Below are 25,226 nucleotides of genomic sequence, written 5' to 3'. Positions count from 1 at the left end.
GAAAATCGAAATTTTTACTTAAATTGAATAATTTCTCAGTGAATAAAGCATCGTTTGTATTCAGACAAGCGCTGGGGGCACTATAAAAAAACGAAATCTCTCGATTAAAACAAACTCGCATTTTCTCTTCATGGCTCCTTTAATCCTGAACCATTGTCATCCGCGCGTCGCGGCGTGCCAGTGCCAAGCAGTGCTGATGATGCGCAGGATATGCCTTTGCCCCTTCATGGCGGCGATATGCGCCTGCTGCTGCTGCCTGCTGTGCGTGGTTGTGGTCATTGTGGCCATCCTGATGGCGCTGGGCATCATCACACTCCCTGTGCCCCCCGACGCCCCCTTCGAGAAGTGGGCAGCCGTCTGCGATGCCCCGCTCTGCGCCGACGCCGCCACGTAAGCGCCCAACTATAACGGCGTCAGTCACTCTGCCAGTCGCTATGAACAGATCGTTTATTAGGACAGAAGCTGTATACGTCTCGGGCGGTGGGGCCCTTTAACGCCCTTGAAAACGTCGACCCAAAACTTGAGGAAGGACTCGAAACGTACCAAAAATACCACTCCTGCACGCGTGAAATGCCAGCCGTGTATCAGAGTCATTATAGAGGGTCATAGGAGCACTAGTGACAATGATACTATTGACTAACTCAGCATTATTACTAAATTAATTACAAAATAATGATGGCGTAATCACAATAACACCAAATAACAATTGATGTAACATGGGTGATGGGTGTATACATGACTTAGCACAATGATAACTATAATGCCAATAACTCGGCACAAATTACTTAACAAAAGGAATATTGGCTGTACTCATGATTCAATACATCATAAGGACTAGGACAAGGACAAAAAATCATCGAAATCGGAAGCGCGTGACTCAGCAGAAATGCGACCACCATCATGGCCGTGACGTAAAGGCTATCACCTTTGCCTTTGGCGGGTAGCTAAGGACCGCTGTGAATTTTCAATTAATTAAAGAAAACATTAATAGCGCTAGAGAACCGATAGACCAACTTACTAGTAGTTTCACGAAGCGTAAAACGTTTAATAAGAACGCGCTATAGCCTGCATATTGAGTTACCGTGCGTGATATGAGCTAGAACGCAAATGATGCGATGGTGAAATGACGTGATGATGAACTTTGCTAATGCAGATGGGCCACTACGTGACAAATTTGCCGTTTCTGTGAAACGGGCTCACATATGGACCCGACACTAACCAGCTGCGTTAACACCAACGAACAATTCATTAGTTGGGTGATACTGCATAAAGGTTCGCGTGTAATGTCCGTCGGAATTTTCAAATTACAAACGAAAATTAGATCAGTGCATCAGCCATAGTGAAGTTTAAAATGTCTGTGTACAATGACTCGAAACCTTCCGTTACGGAGGTACTTTGAACAAAAAGTGATTGCCCATTAGGTAAAATGTTAGCCTTTCAGATTCACAAAATTGCGTGCAATTAAAAACACAAATTCATTTGGTGGTGACTTGTGGACACACGTACCTCCAGATTGATTGATTGTAGGGTTTACCGCGCCGACGAAACGCAGGCGATGAGGCGCGCCGTAGTGAAGGGCTCCGGATTAATTTTGTCCACCTAGAGATCTTAACGTGCGCCGAAATCTCGTACACACGGGCGTTTTTGCTTTTCGCCTCCATCAGGAAAGCGGCCGCCGTGGCCGGGAATCGAACCCGTGACCTCGTGCTCAGCAGCACAATGCCTTAGCCACTGAGCCACCGTGGCTGGTACATACATACATACATGCATGCATACATGCATGCATACATACATACATACATACATACATACATACATACATACATACATACATACATACATGCATGCATGCATGCATACATACATAGATGCATGCATGCATGCATACATACATACATACATACATACATACACACATGCATGCATGCATACATACATACATACATGCATGCATGCATGCATGCATACATACATACATACATACATACATACATACATACATACATACATGCATACATACATACATACATGCATGCATGCATACATACATACATACATACATACATACATACATACATACATACATACATACATACATACATACATACATACATACACACATACATACATACATACATACATGCATGCATACATACATACATACATACATACATACATACGTACGTACATACATACATACAACGTGTTACATCGATAAATTGGACAGTTAAAAACTCCGAGGCGCAATTGTTGGAACGGTGGTATTGCAAAGAAACAAGCCAGGGTACAAAAGAGCAAGACTCCTCGTAGGTTTGCGAAGTAGACGCGAATATGGCTTACGATAGATTTTCAAAACTGCTTTAATTAGCCTGTGTTAAAGGGACCCTGCAACACTCTTTGAGCAGTGCAAGTAAACCTGCGCAACGTTTAGATTACACTGCCAGGAATACCTGAGCCAAATATTACACGTGCACGTGAAGCGGTGAGCGTGCAAATCGATGTGAAAGACGCGGAAAAACAAACCGCTCTCTCTTCAGTTGTCGTCATTATGCATGGCCTGAGGGACGTCACATAGGCCATGGCTGCCCGATCGGCTGTCACTGGTCAACTTCGCGGGTAGATTCTCCCATTTCCGTCGTCGTAATCGCTGTGTACGAACCTCTTCTATGCCTGAACCTGTAGGCACAGTTTTGCCGTTTCTTTTGTGTTTTGAGTGCGCGCGGAGTTTGAGTGATGAGCTCAATACCTCCCTTTCAACGGGACCACTCGACTACAAACGTTTATTGCTTCAAAAACGCCCTACCAGCCCGAGCGCGCACTTGCGAGCAGGCACCCATGCCTGCTTTTTTGAGGCACCAGACCGGAAATAGGCCCCTCCGCGTTGCGGAGAAAAGGAGAAAACTACCCGGCATGTGATATATCGAAGGCCGCCGAAGAGAACGCCGCGAGCCGCCCCCCTCTCCGGGAGAGAGCGCGCAGCTTTCGTCGCGTTGCCCGCGGTCGAGTTGAGAGGGAACGATTATGCGCGATTTCTCATCGCGCGTATTTTCATTAATTGTGAACGGATTTTCGTAATTCTTGCGGGAGGAGATTTCTGGGACAATAGACTTTATCCCAAAATACAATAATAGTAGTCGATGGCAAGTGTTGCAGGGTCCCTTAAAGCTCGAGACGTATTCCGGCAGAGCGACATACGTTTCCGTTCCAGTTTGTCCATGGATGACGGAAAGAATTATCAGAGTTATCAGGCGCAAAGAGCCCTGGCGGAATAAAATGAAAGAAAACAAAGACTATCAAGCACAATATCGGTTTGCGCTCAACTTATCACTGGCCGTCGTGCGCAAAAAGAAAAAAAAAACAAGAATACTACAACCACCTGGTCCTTAAAAGTAATTGCAATTCAAAGAAATATGGCGTATAATCAGCTCGGTCACAAAATCGTCCCAGAAATGAACACTCTGCCAGATTTTCGGATATTCCACTGCAGTCACGGTGGTGTCGAGGAAACTTAAAACGATTTCTTTATTAACCTAGCGAAGTACCCCCTACCAGTAAGAGTGATGAGCACGACCCTAACTTACCTGCCCCGTAAGCCGACACATTTGTATTTAGTGATATACCAATAATGGAAGTTATAAGCACGGCAAGACAGATGAAATCAAATAAGGCCATAAGAAATGACGCAATTCCTGCAAAAATTATAAAAGACAACACCTGCGTCCTTGGTCCAGCGTTAGCAACTATGTTTATTCAGGCATTTCTTTCTGGAACTTACCCAGTAACGTTGAAAATTGGAAGGGTTGTGCCCATATGTAAAGGAGATGATCGTAATGACCTGGCCAACTGCCGTCCCATAACAATTTTCTCCTGCATCAACAATATATTTGTTAAACTATTAGCGAAGCATGTAATGAACTTTCTAGAAAAATTCGACACAATAGCGGAGCACTAACATGGTTTCAGGAATAAATACCCACTTAGTACCGCTGTTACCGCAGTTACTGAAAAAGTAAACCAGTCCCTTAAAAGTAATAACATAGTAGTTGGTATATTTTCGGATATCAGAAAAGTGTTCAACCATGTAAACCATAACATACTACCACAAGAATTAGAGCGTTAAAGTTTTCGAGGTTCAGCAGCTAACTTCTTCCGCATTTGTTTGTCCGACCGGAAACAATATGTCCACATAGCAGGTAGCAAATCTTCACTCAAAGATGTCAAAATGGGCGTGCCTCGAGGTTTTGTATTAGGCCCCAGTCTTTTTTCTGTTTACAGTAATGGCTGCGCGCTAGTTGAATGCTGCTCTGTGCGCGGACGATACAGCCCTTATGATCGCTAGTCAATCCTGTCCAGAAGCAGAGTTGCTTGCTAACAGAAGCTTCGAAACACCTTAAGGTGGTTCAAAGCTAATAAGGTGGAATTAAACACTAAAACAACCAAGATTATAGTATTCGTGTCGAACCGCATGAACCTCGCAGAAACAACAACACAACAGGTCACCACCCATAAATACTTGGGTCGTCTTTGCACTGGGCCCGTCATATAGATCAATTAACAAAGAAGTTAGCATTTGGCTGTTCCTTACTGGTAAAGACATTTTTCCGCACATGTTTTACGCCTCATTTACTTTGCCATGTTTCACAGCCTAATGACCTATTGCATCGAGTCATGGCGGTTCACCTACGCGTTTCAGTGCCGATCGCTCGTTGTTATTCATAAAGCACTAACCACATGGAGCGATTTTGCTAGCGACTTGGGGAGCGACGCGACTAGCGACGAACTACTTTTCGCCGCGGACTAAGTCGCTCATCGAATCGCTCGGTTCTGGGTCGCCAGAAACAGTCGCTCGCCTCCCGGAAGTGGCCTCAGAGAACGCGGGGAAGGGGGGGGGGGTAGATTTGGCGCGTGCGCAAAATACGCGCAGACGGCTTTTGCGATGGAGCGGTAAAGAAAGCTTTGCATGGTAAAACTTGTGTACATGCTGAAGCAGAAGCGAGAAGGCTTCTGCACACACTGGGTGATACCCGTGGGGCAAAAACGACGTCAAGAAAGCGAATTCTTCACGGCGTTCATGTTGGAGCCGAGAGACGAGGCGCAGAAGCAAAAGCGCGCGCTATCGCTAAACCAAACCAGTTTTAGAGATGCAATGAAGTGCAAAAAGCAAGGAAGAAAGGCGTAATACTTTTAGATGCAGAGCATCTGATTCACTCGCCTTGTCCCTCCGGCGTCGTCGTCGTCGGCGTTGTCTGCCCCTCCCCCATTCTCCTCGCCGCGCCAGCTGCGCTCTCCGCCGCTCACCCCCTCTCCTCTCCGATAGCGAACACACTCTCGCGAGGGGCATTGGATTGGATTCGATTGGATTGGCTTGGCTTGGCTTGGATTGGATTTGGATTGGATTAAAGTGGATTGTGTTGGATTGTATTGCGTCATAGCCGCGGCAGGGGGTTCACGGCACGTTTCATGCGATGGGAGAATCAATCTAACGGAAACAACAACGGAACCCCCTATGCGTCGCATCTACACTGGGGTTCCCGCGAGGGGAGGTGGGAGTTTTCTTTCTAGTCATGTTTTCTATGACAAATGAACAAAAAAAAGTGTTTGTAAACAACCAGCGTACCAAGCGCGTTACTATGCGCAGTGCGGCAACATTGAAATCGCCGTCCTCAGTCGCTCGAGCCGTCGCTGTCATGTGGTTGCCTCGGCGAGCGACTTCGGATCAGCGACTGCAGATCCTTTTTTTTTTATCAATCAACCTTTTATTTAGCCATCTTTTTATAAAAGAGTGCTGGGACAAGAACAAAAAGCCGCAGTACAGCAGCTTGACGAGGTCCTTGCCCCGTTGTCTTGGCAACGGGTACAGCGTATGGATTCGTCGTAGATACAAAAAATACAGTAAAACTACAACAAACGTGTACAGGTACAGCGTATGGACTCTCCTTCATAGATACAAGAAATACAGTAAAACTACAACAAACGTGTGACAGATACTACAGATACAGATACGTCATCGATGCTAGGCTTTGCACACTAAGGGCAGAATTGAAAAGCACATACATTATATATAATGCACAGCAATACTTCACGAAATATCAACCAGAGAAAATTGGGTGTTTGAAATTATACAAAGATACATAGGCCGCAGCCCGAGTCACAGGTATATAGGCTTGAAACGCCGAAATACAAGCCAATGACAAACACACAAAAGATTTTAGGCAAGGCCTCCATTTTTAATCATATGCGATTTCAATCGTTTCCTCGAAATACTACTTAAATCTACGCCAATTCTGTGTAATTTGTTTAATAAACACGGTACACGATACTGCAATCCTGAAAATCCGTAGTTCGTACGCGAGAAAGGTTGTGACCACACGTTTCTCTCCCTAAAGCTATACGGTACTAGAGTTGGCTTATTTAGGTTACACAGGTCTATAAAGGCTTTGTTGTTATATTGGAAAAATTGTTTGCATTTGAGCATGAGGTTAGTTTCATATAAATGCTGAATCGGTACTACATTAAGGCTGCAAAAAATTTCGTAGGTATGTGCATCATATGGTACGTTAGCTATATTTCGGATTGCTCTTTTCTGCAGTACACCTAGCTTGTGTATGTTGGTTCGTGATGTTGTTCCCCATACAAGAGAACAATAACTTAAGTGAGAGGAAAATAATGCATGATAAATTAAAAGCTTAATCTTGGACGGTAACACCTGTCGCAATTTGCCCAATACACCACACGTCCTGGCCAGAAATCTAGCGGTGCGCTCAATATGGTCATCCCAAGTTAAATGGTTATTAAAAATTACCCCCAAAGTTTTAACTTCTGTCGACAACTGTATGTTCTCCGATCCAAGATAAATTGCAATATCTTGGTTAATACATTTTTGCGGTGGCGTAAATAGAAGAGCTTTTGTTTTTACTGCATTTATTTCCAGGGAATTGATTTTACTCTATTTTAATAATTTACTCAAGGCATCATTTGCTAGATTTTCAAGATAATTAATATCGCTAGACTGTAGAAACATACTTGTATCATCTGCATAAACTATGAAATGAGCATGTTCAGTAATATTGACAATATCATTTATGTAAATATTAAACAAAATTGGACCAAGAATGCTTCCCTGCGGAACACCTTGCGTTATTCTTTGCATGGTCGATTGTTCAGTTTTAATTGAAATGCATTGCTTTCTATGCATTAGATACGAACGTAAAAGGTCGAGTGAAACGCCGCGAAATCCGTAGTGTTGCAGTTTAGCAAATAGAGTTAAATGGTTGATCCGGTCAAATGCTTTTGAGAAATCCACAAAGATACCTAATGTTAGTTTTTTATCCTCAAAGCCGTTCAAAATTAATTCTTTTTGCGCCAACAAAGCTAACTCTGTCGACATTCCTTGCCTGAATCCGAATTGTTGCGCCGATATAACGCAGTGTTTTTCACAAAATGAAGTAATGCGCTTACAAATAATTTTTTCTAAACTTTTGGATATAGCAGGTAGCACCGAAATTGGACGGTAATTTGATAGCTCGTTTTTGTTTCCGGACTTAAATAAAAAACTACTTTTGCATGCTGCATTTTTTCAGGAAATACACCTGTGGATAAACTAAGATTAAAAATGTGGGTAAGAACCGGTAACAAAAGATCAAGCACGAACTTAATTGGTCTTATTTGGATCCCGTTTATATCACGTGCCTTACTGTTTTTCAATGACATAAAAGCAGTATAAACTTCTCCGGGAGTGGTTGGTTGAAAAAAGGCCGTGTGTGAGTTGGGTGTGTTTAAAAACGAAATTGCTTCTTCATTGTGATGGCTTGTTACTAAGGATGTGAAGTAATCATTAAACTTATCGGCTAATTCTTTTCCTTTGTGTAGTTTATTACCTATCGTTAACTCAAGCTCATCGTTATTTTAAGCGTTAGGTTTTAATAGCTTGTTTATTTCACGCCATAATAAATCACTGCGACGGCTCACTTCTGAGAACAGACCTTCGAAGTATGCATTTTTCGTATTTCTCAATAACTTTGTCACTCGATTTCTATACTTTTTAAAATCAGAGAAGTCAGCGGAATTCCTTGTTTTAAGAAACTTCCTATACAACGCGTTTTTCTCGCATCGCTCGTCACGTCGCCGGGAAAATCGCTCCATGTGGTTAGCCCTTAAGAGAGTCGTTAGAATATTGGCCGTAGCGCAGAGAAATGAGCTATCAGCTGCCCTCTCCACCGAATTTAACACATTGCCGTTTGACAGAGCCATGGACTATAATACTGCTGTAATTATTCACAAAATACTTACCACAAACAATACGTACCACTCGTCAACGCTAAGCACACCCAAGCGAGATACAAGGCATGCTCAACAGAAAAAAATATCTTAACCTGCCGATCGTACATTGTCTGCGCCACTTGTCTTTCGTGGGAGCAGAAATATGGGATAACATACCAAGCTTTATCAAAACATTGCCAAATATGTTGCCGTCCCTAAAACGTTACTTCATAACTCAAGTACAATAAACCAGAACCATTAATTTTAATGTAAGAACTGTGAAAACACAAGAGTGTAGCGTGCTGCCAATTATTTTTACTTGTTTACTACCAACCATTTTTGCGCAGGATTGTGTTTTTGAAAACACTTTTGTAATGGATTCAATGCTAGCCGTACAGGCTATGGATCCAGGTGCCTCATCGATATGTTTTTGTGATGTATGTCGATAGAATAAACTACTTTCTTCTTGTTCTTTCTTGCTATTTAGCGAACTGCTGCTCTGTTGGCGCTTAAACTTTACACGAAGGTCGTATTTTGTGGTTATTTTATTTGACACTGGGAACAACGACGGCACTTACCTGTTTATTTTGAAAATAAATAAAAAACGTTTTTTGCCTAGGGGAAAATGGGGGGCCAATTTGGACGTGCCAGCTGATCTCGGAACAACGGCGCCACCTGAGATACTCAAAACGTAACGCGCGATGGCGATTCACGGTAGGGAGGAGCCAAATGGGGTAGCAGACGATCAGAAAACCTATTTTGTCGATAGTTTATCATGGCTACAAATAGTTACAAAAAAGTTCATACAAATCATAATAAGATATGTCCGAGCATCATTGCTGTCAATACCATTCATCTGGTTTGAGATCATCTGTCGTCTGCTGTGCCAGGTTACCGCGCTTTCCAAAATAAGGCTATCATGATTACTTCTTGACGTTTGTTGCTTTATTTCTCCTTTTACTTTTATTATTTTGGGCGTGCGTGTCTGCGCTTGTGATGTGCATGGTGTCATGATATCATTCTTTTCGTCTTCAGTGAATGATTTCGTGACGCCATGTCACAAGCGCCGACATGCATGAACAGAATGATAAAAGTAAAACGAGGACGAAATACGTGATCAAAGAATCGTGAGCCTTATTCCGGAAAGTGGGGTAACCTGGAACAGCAGACTACAGACGATCTAAAGCCAGATGGTTGGTATTGACAACGATGAACCGCGTGAATTGGCTTCGAGGCCATACCGTAACGCCACCTACGAATGACGTCACTTGTTGGACGCCGGTTCGCGTTGTCGTCTGCTACAACGCATTTCCTGTGCGTATGCGACCTAGTGATGTTTTTTAGGGGCGAAGCTCCTAAAGTCATGGGTCTGTCCATCCCTTGTGTCTCGTGGTACGTGACCGCCGCATGCTTTCGGAGATGTCGCAAAGTGGGCCGCGTTACACGCGCAAGAACCGGCTGCAACCGGCAGCGCAAACTCGGCACCGGGAGCGCGAGCTTGTCTGTGTTCGCCAACGGAGGCGCGAGCGCACGTGCACTGCGAGGGGGAGATCACGCAAGAGATCACGCCACGAACGCAGGCAGTCGTTCTCGGAGATCGAACGAGACGCAAGGACCTTTGCTCGTTTCCTCTCGTCTTGTTCGGGCACAAGTTCGCCCTAAATAAAAGTTCTTTCTTTACCGTTGAGTCCCATCCTACGTGACAAATTGTGAGGTGCGGGGTAGTCCTCGATGGCGCGGGGTCTTTCACCAGGTCTGGGCCTAGGAGCATTGACTCCGAAGCCCCGTATCCCGAGTTCCCTGTAGGGACACCGACAGTACATGTGTCCTGCCTCGCCACAGTGGTAACAGAGGGGGAGTTTATCGGGCAACGAGTCACCGGATGGAGGAGGTGGTTGTTGACAAGGCTGCGGAGCGGACGGCGCGCAGGGCGGCGGCAGCGCGCGCTCGCCGACAGGATCCCGCCGTGCGCGAAAGAGAGGCCGAAGCATCTCGTCTAGAAAGTCGCGCTTAAACCGCGCGTCGGCAGCTTCGGGCTGAGCTCGCTTGATGCGTTTTGCAGCCGCCTCGCGAGCTCTCACTGCATCGGGGTTTGCCTGCCGATACGAGTGCTTGCTTGCAGCCTCACGAACCCTACAACAACAACAACAAACGAACAAGAACAAAATAAAAGAACAAAATAAAAGTTGGTTTGTACAATGTACGCACACAGTCTTACGTCTTTCTTAATGATGTAATGGGCGAACTTTCACGGGAGAGTTACGGTTACCGATGATCTCCCCCTCTCGAGCTTCGCCCCACTTATCATCATTCATTCCGTGGATATGGCGTGATTTTTGTGGTCACCGTCTCCTCTCCTTGTGGATTTGATGCAAATTACCCAAAAAAGTGGTCTGCATATCGCATAATCCCGGCCAGCAATCAGCGACTCGCTTGTTCCCGGCGACACCGCCGCGTTTAGGTGGTTGCTACCATCGCGACCCACAGCTTGTACGCAGCCAGCCAACGGCAAGGACGATGCAACTGATGCCGAGAAAAGTACGCTGTAAATTCATTATGATAATACCTGAGACGTGACATGTACCAGACTCTGTGTGCAAGGAAACACCTTGTAACAGGCGGAAATGCGCCGCTTACTTGTGGTCTCACCGCGCGAACTGCTCGCATTGCCTGGTAAATGAAGGACTACGTGAGAACGGTAATCGGATTGCTCCGCCGCACATGCTTAATAGTGCTGCCATGATCTGCAGTTTGGATTAAGCAGGGCCTATTGCCCATACAATGTTTTTTATAGTTATGCCCGGATTGGATTAATGATCACTGCCGTAGCCTGCACTCGCCACTGCTGATATGTTTACTTTTCGCAAAAACTTGTCTGCAATGTATGAATCGCACCATCGCGCAAAAATTAAACAAGGACAAAGAAGAAAACGACGAGGATGAGCTCACTCTAACAAAAGTTGTTAGAGTGCGCTCGTCCTCGTCGTTTTATTCTTTGTCCATGTTTGTTTTTTGCGCAATCGGTGCCATGGATTAGTAGAACGGAAATTTGAGCTAGTTGGATCTGATTCATGCTTGAAGCGCGGACAGACTAAACACAAGAAGAGGACAACACGCGGGCCGGCTCACGGTGTTGCTACATGTATAAATGGTATGAACGCGAGTTTTCAACGCCTTCGAACTGGTTTAGACATGGCTATATTTAGTTTTCATTAAGACCTCGGCGTGTGAATTTATAAGTGCAACGTGGGGTATTGTGTGTTTACACTGAGCCTGCCTTTCTGTAGCATCAATTTCGAAACTCACGACTGCTCACAGAAGGCGAGGCTGTGTACGAGGCGAAACACGTCGTTAATGATTTGGGGTAATGGGGAGTTTTAGAAGAGGACAACCGAACATTGGGGCCCCCAAGGAGTTAGGGAAACCCAAACGCAGCACGCGTGCGCGCGCGAGGAGGTCTTCTCCAACAGCTCGCCTCAGGCTTCGGGTGCACGGAATCGAATGTTAAAGGGACACTGAAGTGAATTTGTCAAGCTCCCGTTTTTGCTTGAACTGCGTAGACTGGCTCAAATTAGCACACTTTTCATCGTTTATCCGGTTGACAAATCGGTAATTATTTTACAAAGCGCGAAAGAAGAAAAACTACCATGCGCGGTTAGCGGCGGCCGCACCAACTAAGGCTGTGACGTTGAGAGGAGGGGCGCCGTGATTGGACGATGCCCAAGGTTAGCAATCACACAAGTTTCGGTTTCGGTTCTGTAAAACATAACCAATGGCTTTGTTGGATGGGCATTCTCAATATCTCAGTAATCATCGTACCGCGCTTCTGCCATGTTGTCGGCTGTAAAATGCACAAGATAAGCCTCCCAAATAAAGTCCTATCCAGTCCAGTCCAGGACGGCTTGTAGTCGTAGCATTCACTAGCCGAGACCTACGCAGTGCATGAACGCCCTCCGCGTACCCGCAGACGCCCAAATGTCATGCGCTTTTCCCCCATATTTGGAGCTTGCCTCCCTCATGCCTGTATCGTAAAAAGCGTGTCGCACCAGGCCAAGGGTCTGTTCATTCTGGCCTGTGCCCACTGCCTGCAAGCAGTCGGTGCTTATGGCAACAGCACGCCAACGAGAACTCGCTAGCGCGCCAGTGCCAGCCTGCGCGCGTTTTGTGAACTAGTTCGTGTAGCCATGAACGTTGCGGCCCCCAAAAAGGTGAACTCAATATAGAAAACATCGGCGGAAAACAAAAAAAGTTAACTTACAAAAAAAAAAAACACGTACCCGCGGGGATTCGAACTCGTGACTCGCAAAACATTTGCGGTAAATTCCGAGCGCCCCTGACCGCTAGGCCACGGAGCGGGACGCAATTGCTTTGCTAACATAGGGTATATATTGTACAACCGGTTTACACTTTTATTTAGTTTTGGCATTTCAAGCCGCTTAGGTGACTATTTGTTGTACTGCGATCGTGCAGTAAGCATCGCCCGAGTTTCCACAGTAGCTCACGTCTAGCAATTGCATTTCGTAGACAGAAAAGCGTTCGCAGATGCGTAGTCGTGCTGCTGACCGCTGTGCTTGTTCGCCCAGCGCAAAAAAGTGCTTCCCGCGCCCTAGTTTTACGCTGTACGGTAAAAATATCAGTTGATTTTATTTGCTTAGTACCTATATTGACTTCGCTGACTCTTCTCCCGCCTTCAAGAGGCCTTATATTTTCCTACTGGCGTACCAGTCAGCGAAGCGTCGCATGTGCAGCGCTTGTGTGAAGCGACCTTGACTTGGAGCTAGATACAGTGTACAAACAAACCAAGTAAAGAAAGGCACATTCTTCCATTCACAAACGTGTCCTGGCTTCGTTTCAACTAAGCGAACGAATTGCGACCAAGCAATTTTTTTTTAACCTCCTTGATTGCGACGACCCGCCGGCGGCCGGCGGACGAAACGCTGGGCCGACTGACTCTGTCGGCCGGGGAGCCGTGCAGTAGCGCAGCCGTGGCGCAGCCAATTGCCAGCTCATCCCCTCCTGACGTCACACGAAAACGCCACAGAAAATGGGCGAGCGTAAAGAGAGGAGGACAGCGTTTTCGAATTAGTTTTTCTACTAAATAAAATCGCGTAAACGCGCCTAGAGTGGTCGAAACATGGCCTGGGGACTCCGGACTACAATTTGCGCTAGTAATCCCGCAATGTTTACATATCACTTCAGTGTCCCTTTAAGAACTTTAAGCTTAGCGTCGCGGCAGATATTTTATCGCCGCTACCGTTACTCTTGCGAATGACAGTCCCTAACACAACTTCTCACCGAACTGTCACCCCGTTTCTCCTATGCGGAACTTCGTATCCGCGTTGATTGCTGTTTAAGCGATCAATAGTCAGCATACCTACCACAGCATCGGCCGATTCTTGCGCGCAGGCATCGCCATCTTTCGTCCACTCGCCACACCGCGCGTGAACGGGCCGGCGGTGCAAAGACCGACCTCCGCGGCCGGTCGGCATAGATCGCAATTCGCGTAGATATTTGAGCATAGCTTTGAAAACCACAGCGGATGACACTACCTAGCACAATTTTTCATCACACTAACATCCATTTTCACCAATGCGGAACTACTTTTTCATGACTAATGTTATTTTAAAAAGCGGAGACAGGTTGTTTCTGCCGCGATCTGCGTCGGGTCGAGCCGCTCTGTCGGCCATGCGAGCAGCCACGGCGGGTGTGTGTGCGGAGTGTTTCTGCGAACAGTTAAGGCTTCATGATTTCGTGCTTTACACCTTTCTTACAAACAACGGAAATCTAGATACTTAGCTCGGCGGTCACCGTAGTCTACATGGTTTATCGGGAAAAGGACCCGCGGCTTACGCTTCGGTCGCATATGTCGTACACCAAACACCACGCTCAAGTTGTTTGGGGAGAATGTACCACAGTTGATACGGTAATAAAGTCCCCAGGAGATCAAACTGCGCTGCACGCAGTGAGAATGAATTTCAAACAACGGTCATTAACATGAAAATACTTTCAGAACGCGCTTCCTAAGCGAAGTGTCACGCGCGCCAAGCGAACTACGCAGCAAGATAGGAACGGTGATCCTACAAGTGACGTAAAACGATCGTAGCGCCGGCCTCTTCAGTAGTGGTGCCTCGCGTCCATATTATGGTTCGTATGAGCCCTTGTATAGTTATTTGTGGCCATGATCAACTATCGGCAAAAAAATTTTCTGATTGTCTTCTAGCTCATTTGTCCCCTTCCTACAGTGAATGGCTACCGCGCATTTCATTTTGAGTATCCCAGGTGGCGCCGTCATTCCAAGATCAGCTTGCTCGTCCAAATTGGCCGCCATTCCCCGAAGGCCAAAATAGTTTTTATTTATGTTCAGAATAAACAGGTAGGTAAGTGCCGTCGTTGTACCCGGTGTCAAACAAAAAAGGCCACAAATGCGACCTTCGTGTAAAGTTTGAGTGCGAATGGACCAGCGGCTCGCTTAGTAAAAACGTTTAATGTTGCATTTATCGATGTAACATGTATACATACATGCACGCGCACACACACACACACGCGCGCATACTCACTCTCTTTGACCCTGTAATAACCCGCAGAGAGATTTTCCGCCTTTTGTAGCGTGAGCTACACTGGCCCGGGTTAAGCAGTTTCGCGTGGCTCCTAGAGAGCCGTGTTGCGCATGCGCGAGGAGCAGTGACGTCACACGGCGCACAGAACGTTGCTCCCTCCCCGGCGTCTCTCACACACCCCAGGCGCCCAGCGCCTTCGCCGACCTCCGTTCCGCACGTGGCTGCGCGGTCCACTTGACGATCATGCGAGGTGTGGCCGGGTGTGAAACCGATGGCTTTTGCGTCGCAACAACACCGGCGTGTGGCTGTGGAACCAGCTTAGCTCTGGGGCAACTGGTGACGCTGCGGCGGAGCCTCTTGATAAATATACATGTCACATGATTCGCATACCGTGTGTATTTCATTGAAGCAGCAGTAAGCATGATAATCAAGGTAATCCTAGGCAACCAGGAAAGCTAAGAATAACCAGCGGAACCTTAGCTCACGCTACGTATGTCCTGGCATAGCCGAGCTAAGCCACGGCTTTTTTGCTTGGATGTTGTTGTTGTGGCCACCCTACTCGCGCTGGGCATTGGTCGTCTCAAGCACGGCCGCTCGATGGAAACTAGGTCCTAGTTTCCATCGAGCGGCCGTGTCTCAAGTAAGCCCTGTTATTGCCCGCAGAGAGATGTTCAACAAGAGCGGCATGGTAGGAGACGCGGCCGTGGCAGCGCTGCTATGCATGGGCGTCACAGCGCCACACCTGACTGGCCTGGGTGGAGGATTGATCGCCCTTTTTTACGAAAGGTGAGGAAGTGCATTACCCATGTATGGTTAACACGAATGACTTCACGCATCGCGACCACGGTGCTGCGATTGGCGCAAGCCAAACTCAACAAGATCAGACGTAAAATGCATAAGCATCGACTAAATGTGGCTTCGCAAAGCAATAGAATGTTTCGGCCACCCAACAACGAATCCACGTTGTACGTCAACAAACATAAATGAGACGGCGCGTATTAAAATATGCTTTCCATACCCGCCCTCTCGTGGTAGAGGTTAACTGTGACGATTTTTCGCAGCACTGTGCATGGCTGCGAAAATATATAGTTGGACGAATACAACGTGCTTCCTTCAACTCATGGATATAACACATCCCGTCCAAGAAAACAACTCCGAGGACGCATAAGCACTTCTTATCAGTTGTGAATCCGGTAGCATTTATTACCCATCTGGCGAAAGTCTATGGCGGTGTTGTGGGTGCCGCATTCCTAGACTTCGAGAAATGTTGAGAGCAGAAGCGGCCACAGCGCCGGCGGGAACGGTGGCTGTGCGCCGCGCAGAACACATTGGTTTGCCGGCGACTTCTGAGGCGCTGGGTAAGGTAGCGGCGAAGATGCCAAGCTTGGGGCGGCTGATATCGTCATCTTCCTTCTCGTTCTCCTCCTCCACGGGAGCTTATATATCATCACAATTCAAAAGTATATCGTCGATTAAAAAACAGTAACCTTCCAATCTGTGAAGAAGGATGACCAACGAAGCTGGCCGCAGTCCAGGGAGAGCACGAAAGGAAACACGTTTGTTCTTAATTTGCGATTAAGTATACTTCCTAGCTAATTAGCTGAATGAAAATTGGAAAAAACTCGAGCTATATTCTAGCGGACAAGCATGGGACTATCCGTTTCCCCCCAGTGTAGAAGTCTTCTTACTGTCCATGTAACCTACTAACCCAAATCGCTCTACCACGCAGGATAGCAGATAGGTCGCATGGGGTCGTCAAACGCTGTTTAAATCTTCCACCAGCACAATGAAGATGCCATCGGTGAGGGTATGAAGCGTGCCTGCGCGTGCTCACCGTCATCCCCCCATACACGCATAAACCGGCAACCGGTGATGTGTACGTGCTTAAACGTAGAAGACGAGATGGACCTTCAGGCGGCAATGGCGGCGGCTGCCCGTTCTGCGGCAGCGGCTTTCCGTTGTTTTCGCGCATTCACGCTTCTGTGCGCGCCGACGCTCCTCCACCTCCCGCTCTTCTTCCTCCGAGCTGACGACACGCGTCTATGAACGTTGACGCGTCCCTCCCATAGGGACGGGGTGGCCGTTGTATGGCACCACCGTCACTTCAGCGAACAGCGCTGCCCGTGGCGAGCCGCTCGTCAGTGGAATGCCGGTGGCGGTCAGCGCAGCCTTGTTATGCATGGCTTTCTGTCGTTTTTCTGCGGTGCGGCTTGCAAAGGGCACATAACCACAAGGACTTTTTTTTCAGATCGGTAAACCTTGAGCGTGGATGTGACCTTCACAAGGCACGCCATGCGTGTGATTTACGCCCATACTCAGTATTTACAAATAGCAGACGACGCATAATGCGCCAAGCTGGAAGTCAAGCTGGAAGTGAAAGTCCGCGCCTTCATGCAATTTTTCATGCCTGCATGCAGTTTCGCGTATCGAGGAGTATATTGCAGCTAAATGCTCCCACAAAGCCGGTGTGTACAGCCTATCCAGGAATGCTGCGGCGCTGGCCTCTGGCAGTTGATGACGACACGGTGTAGTGTACAAGCGAAAGAGAAAGTTGCGGGGTGCCTTCTAAGATTTACCTCAAAACAGAAATTGCCATGAACGACGCTTCCGTAACTTCATTAACTACGGCTGAAACATGTTTAATTTCACAAAAATCACGCCATATCCACGGAATGAATGATGATAAGTGGGGCGAAGCTCGAGAGGGGGAGATCATCGGTAACCGTAACTCTCCCGTGAAAGTTCGCCCATTACATCATTAAGAAAGACGTAAGACTGTGTGCGTACATTGTACAAATCAACTTTTATTTTCGGAGTCAATGCTCCCAGGCCCAGACCTGGTGAAAGACCCCGCGCCATCGAGGACTACCCCGCACCTCAACCACAATTTGTCACGTATGATGGGACACAACGGTAAAGAAATAACTTTTATTTAGGGCGAACTTGTGCCCGAACAAGACGAGAGAAACGAGCAAAGGTCCTTGCGTCTCGTTCGATCTCCGAGAACGACTGCCTGCGTTCGTGGCGTGATCTCTTGCGTGATCTCCCCCTCGCAGTGCACGTGCGCTCGCGCCTCCGTTGGCGAACACAGACAAGCTCGCGCTCCCGGTGCCGAGTTTGCGCAGCCGGTTGCAGCCGGTTCTTGCGCGTGCAACGCGGCCCACTTTGCGACATCTCCGAAAGCATGCGGCGGTCACGTACCACGAGACACAAGGGATGGACAGACCCATGGCTTTAGGAGCTTCGCCCCTAAAAATGCTCTTACTACAGTCATCGGTAATCGTTTACAGAATAAATACTGCGTAATAGTAGCACGTTATCGCTTGTCGTGGAAAAGCATCGTTTTACAATAATTGCAATGGTTGCTGGCTAATTGGTTAATGGTTTTCCAAAAAACAATGCCTGCGTGGCTGAAGGACGAGAGACAGGAGGGGGCCGAAAATCTGCCCTCAGTTTCACAAGTGAATGCTGCGGTCGAGTTTTACAAGCTGCCACCTACGCTTGAAAAATCATGCACTCTTCCGTATAACTACGATGATGGATTATAGAAAAGCTTTCTCGTGCGGGTTTTCTTGGTTGCCTTCTGGATTTAAACTTTGACTAGTTGAGCTTCGAATTTGATCAGCACGCAGTTTGGTCTTTTGATCGCAGCGTCTGTGACTTTGACCATTTCCCATTCGATTTCGCACGAAGAAAGCATTGCGTTCAACCATCGTAATCATTAGACGGAGGGATAAATGATTTTGTTGTTTAATTTTGAACTTCCATGTACCCCTCTCCAAATCTAAACTTTTTCCAGCGTTTCGGAAATGTGTCTGTGCTGGAGGACTCGGGCTGATGCACCCATATTTGAGGCAATTAATCCCGCGTTTTTGGTGTCTTCACAAGGCATTACACGATTTTTTTAGGTACTCCGTAAAGAATTCGTAAGCATTAAAAAACACCGGCTGACGTTAACACTGCCTTATTTTTTAACTGCAGGTGGTAAAAAGGGAAGGGGAGGAGGGATGGTTGTAGCTTGGGCTGTCGGGTGGGGGAATAACTTTGGCTCTTGATAAAAATGACCACCACAAACGTGGGAGTTCCACTTCGGCTTTCAGGCTCCCATGCTGTCGCAGTGTCGCTCACCAAAACCGAAGGCACAAAGCTCACGGTTACAGAAAGTATAAACTACCGCAACATTTCTACGGCTACGCGGTAATCCATCTTGTACGCAAGTGCCTTTCTCTTCAAAGCACACGTATCGAGGTATCTCAGCGGCTGGTTTGGAAATCGTAGTCATTGAAACCAGTGAAGATAATTTAAACTAGAATGAATACTAATATTCCTAATAGTTTTATTCCTACTCATATCGCGCGGAGCCATGCGCAGAGCGCTGCAAAAAGCGCTCATGTCAGTGTAGCCCGTTCCCAAACTTACAAGCGTCAAATAAGTTTATGTAGCCGTTAGCATAGAGTTTCATACAATAATAACTAGAGGGAAAACTGGCGCTAGTGTCAACGCGAACATGGCAGCGGCGCTTACGCTTCAATGGGAATGATGGGTAGTTGTGGAACCGGATTGCGTAGGATCGAAACAAGCTTCTGGCTGCACAAATTGTGTTTTTTGACAAAAAAACTCATTCTCCGGTTCTCCGTTTACAAATTACATGGCGAACAAAAAAGTTGGTGACAAAAAACTGGTTTTGTGTGAAATAAAACGCCGCGTTAAATAAAAAGTAGACGCGGATCCGAGGAGGTTTGCGGAGCAGGTTTGCCATTTGCCGCCAAATACAGCAGGACGCGGACATCTTTAAAAACTACTTGTAAAAAGTTTCGGCGATGGTGGTTTGTAATAGGAAGTGAAAAGTTTTGTGCTCAAAAAAAAAAAAAAAGAAACCGCTTACCTTTGGAGAAGTTATTCTTGCCTGAATTAGTGACATTCATCAAGCTGCGTTCCTATCAACCGCCGATACTGCTGGTCTACGTTGTAGGAGCCGGCGTTCGCACGGTAGGTGTGGCTCTTCCAAGCGATTCGCAACCGCCGTTGGCTTCGACAATACATTGCTCTGCCGAATAAGCAGTGCCGCAACTCCTTATTCGCAGACAACTTCGCCGCACAGAGCGCCGTCGTTTTGTGTTTTCGTGCTCGCTGCGCCGGCAACGAATTGATAACCCACCCAATTCGCAACTCTAGTTATAAAACTTTCTACTCAGGGTGGCGTCAGTGCGCGCGCGGCATGCAGTTCAAGGAGAAACGTATTTTTGATAGATTCTTCCAACACACCTCATAGGCAAATGCGTTCATGTAAATCCAAAACGAAAACGAAACTGCCTGCAATCCATAGTAACTTTCGCAAGCCATTGAGCGTCAATCCGAATCCACAACTACCCATCACGCCCATTGAGGCGTACGATCGCAGCGTCAGTTTCCCCTCTAGTTATTTGTATGAAACTCTATGGCCGTTAGTACATTTAGGAAGAAATGAATACTAATAATAGTAGTTTTATTAGTACTCAGAACGGGTGGAGCAAATCGCTGCAAGAAGCGCTCATGCCATTGCAGCCGGTATCAAACTCTAGAAGCGTCCGACAAGTTTACGTAGCCGTTACTGCATCAAAGAACCCAACACATCTGTCTAGACTTCGCTTCATCTCACATGTCCGCTCATAGCACCACCAAAACATTCAAAGCACCGAAGCAAACACGACAAAAACAACGTGAGGCTGTGTAGTCCAATGCACCGGCTCATTCCACTAACGAGAGGAGCGCCGAGTGGTGGCGCTACCCATCCAGCTGCCCGGTCCCTATAGCGAGTTAGTGCAACTGCTGACAACGATGCTAGCTCTGTTATCAGCCGATTGCGCAACTTGAGGAAGAAGCCTCGGTGGTGGCGAGGGGTGTAAAATTTGTGAAAGAGGCGTCAACGATGGCAACGAGGAGCGGGGAACAGGTTCCGAGCAAAGCGGCGTCACCGGAATGAAAACTGGGTGGGTTGGACATATTCAGCCTCGCCGTAAAATATCTCCACAGCGGCGCTCAAGTTTTGCTTTTTAGGAGGAGTGCAATCATCGGTCAGCCTTTCTCGTGTTCCTTGGCAACCTCAAGGAGACGCAAAAAAAACGGTCGATTATATTTTTATGTGGTTGTTTGTGCTGCAGTTCTACACAGAAAGTTCAAGCTTTGGATTCTCTGGGAGTGTCTCCAGCAGGCGTGACAGCGTCAGACATGTTTGCCGCAAACGTGTCGGCATTAAAACACGGTAGGTGATTGCTTTCAAGATCATACTTGATTTGTAAATATTTCAGGACACGGGACAGTGTACGCGACCCGCATTGTTCTGTTTCGACGTCTGTCGTCTTGGCGCTGTTTGAACAGAAGCACCCACAGCTCTCCCTATTCACCGAAAGGGATTTGTCAGTTAAGATGGGAACTGCAGTCGGAGGCCGTGGCTTATTGATCGAGTGCCACTGCATAATGCTTCCATATTTAAATCTCGTTACCATTGTGGAATCGTAGAATCTTTTAGCAGAGGTCACAACCGTAGTGCCATCGACCGCCATATGCCTGGTGCGGCCAGCCATTGTCTTCAATGAACTGAGGTCAACCGCCCTTGGCTAGCACCACCGCCATGCCTCCTGCTTCACCAGCACACGCACAGCTTCTTGCTCTTTCCTTGCTTCCCACTTGACGTTGCGCAGGTGACCGGTAAAAAGCGCAAAGGTTCATGGGTACATTTGTCTGCTCCCGCCACTTCCGGTTCAGGAGCCCTCCTAATAACGTGTCCAATGTTGTACCTGAGCAACTCAGTGCGTACCATAGCGACCATAAGTCCCCGTCACCACCATCACGACCGAAAATAATGATCTACAGATGGGAAACATAATGGTCACCTGTCAGGTCAATAAATGTGCGTGCGCACTTTTCATTACGGTTGCCACCGAGCTATCTATCTTTCTATTTATCTATGTATCGATATATCTACTTCATCCTTGGTGCACCTTGCTTCCGTGTCGAATACAAGTATGTCCCTCCGACCCAACGTATACTTAGAAAACAGTCAGCTCACTTCTTTGGGTGGCCTTGGAAATAACAAAAAGGAAGGGGTGAGAGCTCCAGAAGACGGTAGGTGGTTACCCATTGAGCGGAAACGCATAAATCGAATTTCATACCGCATTGTCATGGAAACCTAATGGAGACATTGAACATTGATCGCGCGTTTTGGTTCACGTTTCGTGGAAAAAAGGTCGATGGTGCAAACGGTGAGGATGGTGCGTTTATGTCGACTGGAGAAAGGGGCCGAGAGCAGTGGGGCGTGATCTGATCTCTGTAGCAACCTCGTGCATCGTTTTTTTTTTTTTTTTTTTTGCGGCATTCCTTGAGCATTGCGTTCAGTGTAACTCAGAAAACTATAAATTTGGAGCATTCAGACGGGGAACATTTGCGAGGATATCACTTCAGTTCCGTGTCCGGTGAGTAGTCACACGCCGCGCTAACCACGAAACGCATTTACCTTCGGAAAACGTCCCATCACTTGGCATAAAGTAATGCCGTACAAGGTACAACTTCCTCTATTTCGTTTGCACGCTGGCGTTAGTAAGTTGCACTCGTTGTTGCAGGCGCCAATGCTTTCATTGTGCCTGGTGCCATTGCTGGCTACAAGGCGATCCACACCAAGGTTGGCAGGCTGCCCTGGAAGGACCTTTTCGCCCCCGCCATCCGCCTGGCCAAGAATGGCTTCGAAATCGGGCCTCACTTGGCCGAAGCCATAGCCAGCAACCAGCAACTGCTGAGAAAGTCGCCTTCGCTCAGGTATGCACACGAGACGCTCTTTGTAATGCAATGGAGATGAGATGCAATGAAATTTCGTGGTGGGATCTGGCCTTGGACTCGGTGTCGACTAAGGCACGGGAGTGATATAGCAGGGGGCGGAGTATCTCTCTCGCGTTTATTCTTGCTATTCTCAAGTTTTAGTAGTACGTTCTCTTTTAAACTCGTGGTGCACCACGTGTACCAAAGTCATGACAGCCCGCAAGCAGTTTTGGCCGCACGCTAATGAGCAGTTAAGGTTCAATGCTTGGGTGTTCTACGCCCGCCCGCTCGACAAGGAACACAGTCCGCTTTTCTGGCCATCGGTGTGTCTGGCAGGCGACTCAGCAGGGTGATGGCCAAGTTCTTGGTGACGGGGCCGAATGGAATGACGAAAACAAAAGAAGATTTTGTGCAACCATTTACATTACGGTAGAGTGTACAAGGCAGGGGGGGACTTTCAACTGAAGAGTCTAGCTCCACGTGTGCATAACTCATATAAGCACCTTCAACTCGACATGCCGCTCTTCTAGCAAAGGGTGCGCATAAATCACCAGATCATCATCGAACGACAACTTTTTCTTTCCGTGGAACCGCCCAGCCTGCGCGGATGCGCATACGCCACCAAAGCTCATGTTGGAACGCTTTTCGTGTCGCCGCCGTTGTATGTCGTATAAAAATCTAGAGTACCCCCCCTCCCCCCCGGGGGGCGCCCTTCAGCTTGCCTCCCTGCAGACAGGTTGGACCGAAGTGCTGCCAGGGCAGTTGTCAGTCATACCCTGGTATCTCAAAATCCATTTCTCTATGTATGGGCATTGCGGAATCCTCCCCTCAGCCGAGTGCAAGGAGCAAATGAAGTGGAGGAGGGACTCAGAATACGGCCTATTGTCTCCTACCAGCAATTAACTGCTGCGGCCGCCAGAGCGCGCTGGCTCCTCGGGGGGAGGTGTGGCAAAGCAGCCAGCCTCAGCGCGCTTCAGGATCATCCCGTAGAGTTGCACGTTGCAGTCAACGACAAAAGTGACGGACGACAGACTTCATATTTCTAATTTCTGAGTTGGAGCAATCCTCTTTGCGTGCGCATCGCTGCCGGGAAAGTCGCGGCCGCCCATGTGCTGCGTGCAGTGGTAATTGTCTCTCAGCTCATCCCTGGGCATTCCCTTCACGCACCTCCAGGGCTTGGGGAAGGTGGGTGGGGGCAGCATCTCATGGTGGGGTGGACGCTCGCATTTTAAACTTTTCCCCCATATCCATTCAAAGGAATTCCACGACTGATTGAACGCGTAGCTACGCAGCTTCAACAGCGCCGTGCATCCAAATACAATGTAGGCGTGTCTTTTGAAAAGTGAGGACCGGTAGGACGCTGCGCATAACAGAGAAAAAACGGGCGGATGGCCTATGGCAATCCGCGTTTTCTTTTTTCCTTCTGTGCTGAGCGTCTTACACTGGTTTTCAGTTTCCAAAAATCATGAACCAACTGGCCCAGCAATCTAGCTTATCGGCGTATCCCCTTTCCCACTCCGGGCTGGCCTCGTCGTAGAACACTCCAAGACCTTGTCATCGCTGAAATCATTAAGCCATCTCTGAAATGTACATCTCAAGGTTCACGAGAGGCTTAAAATTTTCCTGCGGTGAGGTTAGCTGTCCGAAGCCTAGAATTTTGTTTACAATTTACGATAAGTCTAGAATAAGTCTAGTAGAACTTCCTGCTGGGTTAATGGTGATTTGTTCCCATGGTTTGAAGCGCAGCAAAAAGACACGGACGGTGAAAACAAAGTGTACAGGTAGTGCCTGTCCTGTATACTTTGTGTTCGCCGTGTTTCGACACTTTACCGTAAGCAGTAGAGACGAAAATTGTAGAAGGCAGTGATGTATGTTCTTGCATTCTAGCACCTTGAACAGCCTTCAGTTGAGGGTGTTATTCGTGACCTACCGGCACAGGCCAACCTGCGCACTCTCTTCCTGCAGGGACCGGTTTACGATCAAAGCGACCGGCGCCTTCCTTCGAAAGGGAGACATTCTGGTGCAGGCTGCACTGGGCGATCTCTTAGAAAAGTTGGCAGAGAATGGCCCGGATATTTTGTACAAGAAGCAACTGGCTGATGAGATCCAGAAGGACGTTGCCGCTCAAGGTACGGGAGACTCTTGAGCCCTCTTGATTTTGAAAACTCGAGAAGAAAACGACCGCCATTTATGTGTTTCACGTGCTCTGTATGGCATTCATCGGGTTTTAGACAAATCGAGCATAAAAACTGAGGTGGCTGGGGAATGAAGCTTTTGTCTGAAGCAGAAATAATGAAACTTTTTATTCTATCGGCGAAACAGGAACGTAGGGGCGAGAAGAACTTGAGGTAAACACGAGTTTGGATGGGTAAGAATGGCTGCTCCTGAACGGAATTGCCTCTACGACAGCAATGGTCAGTAGGATGCACATTTGGGTAGGTGGGATAGTAACGTCGCCATGAAAAGGGCGAGAATTGCTGGAAGTAACGAGAGTGAACAAAATACTCTGAACTCTACTTTCGACGTTAACAAGCTCGCTATTAAAGAAAAGTTCGGGGAAGCGTGCACTCACCCGCAAGACTTGAATGGCGAAGGTGTATAGGTGTGCTTCAACATTGT

The 25,226-nt window shown here is 47.4% G+C and overlaps 1 protein-coding gene across 1 annotated transcript; it reads left to right on the top strand.

Moving 5' to 3' along the window:
* The first annotated feature begins 226 nt into the window (after window positions 1-226).
* LOC144144983 (scoloptoxin SSD14-like) lies at window positions 227-24,753 on the top strand. Its single transcript, XM_077676484.1, has 6 exons — window positions 227-390; window positions 15,480-15,602; window positions 20,957-21,057; window positions 22,415-22,607; window positions 23,747-23,815; window positions 24,573-24,753. The coding sequence occupies exons 1-6, from the start codon at window positions 227-229 to the stop codon at window positions 24,751-24,753; spliced, it is 831 nt and encodes a 276-aa protein (XP_077532610.1).
* The last annotated feature ends 473 nt before the right edge of the window (window positions 24,754-25,226 follow it).

Source organism: Haemaphysalis longicornis, unplaced genomic scaffold (assembly GCF_048455015.1).
Source record: "Haemaphysalis longicornis isolate Haplotype H1 unplaced genomic scaffold, Haemaphysalis longicornis Haplotype H1 scaffold_7, whole genome shotgun sequence".
In the NCBI taxonomy this organism is placed as follows: Eukaryota; Metazoa; Arthropoda; class Arachnida; order Ixodida; family Ixodidae; genus Haemaphysalis; species Haemaphysalis longicornis.
The sequence above is the reverse complement of the archived record's forward strand: the minus strand, read 5'-3'. Positions and strand labels throughout refer to the sequence as shown.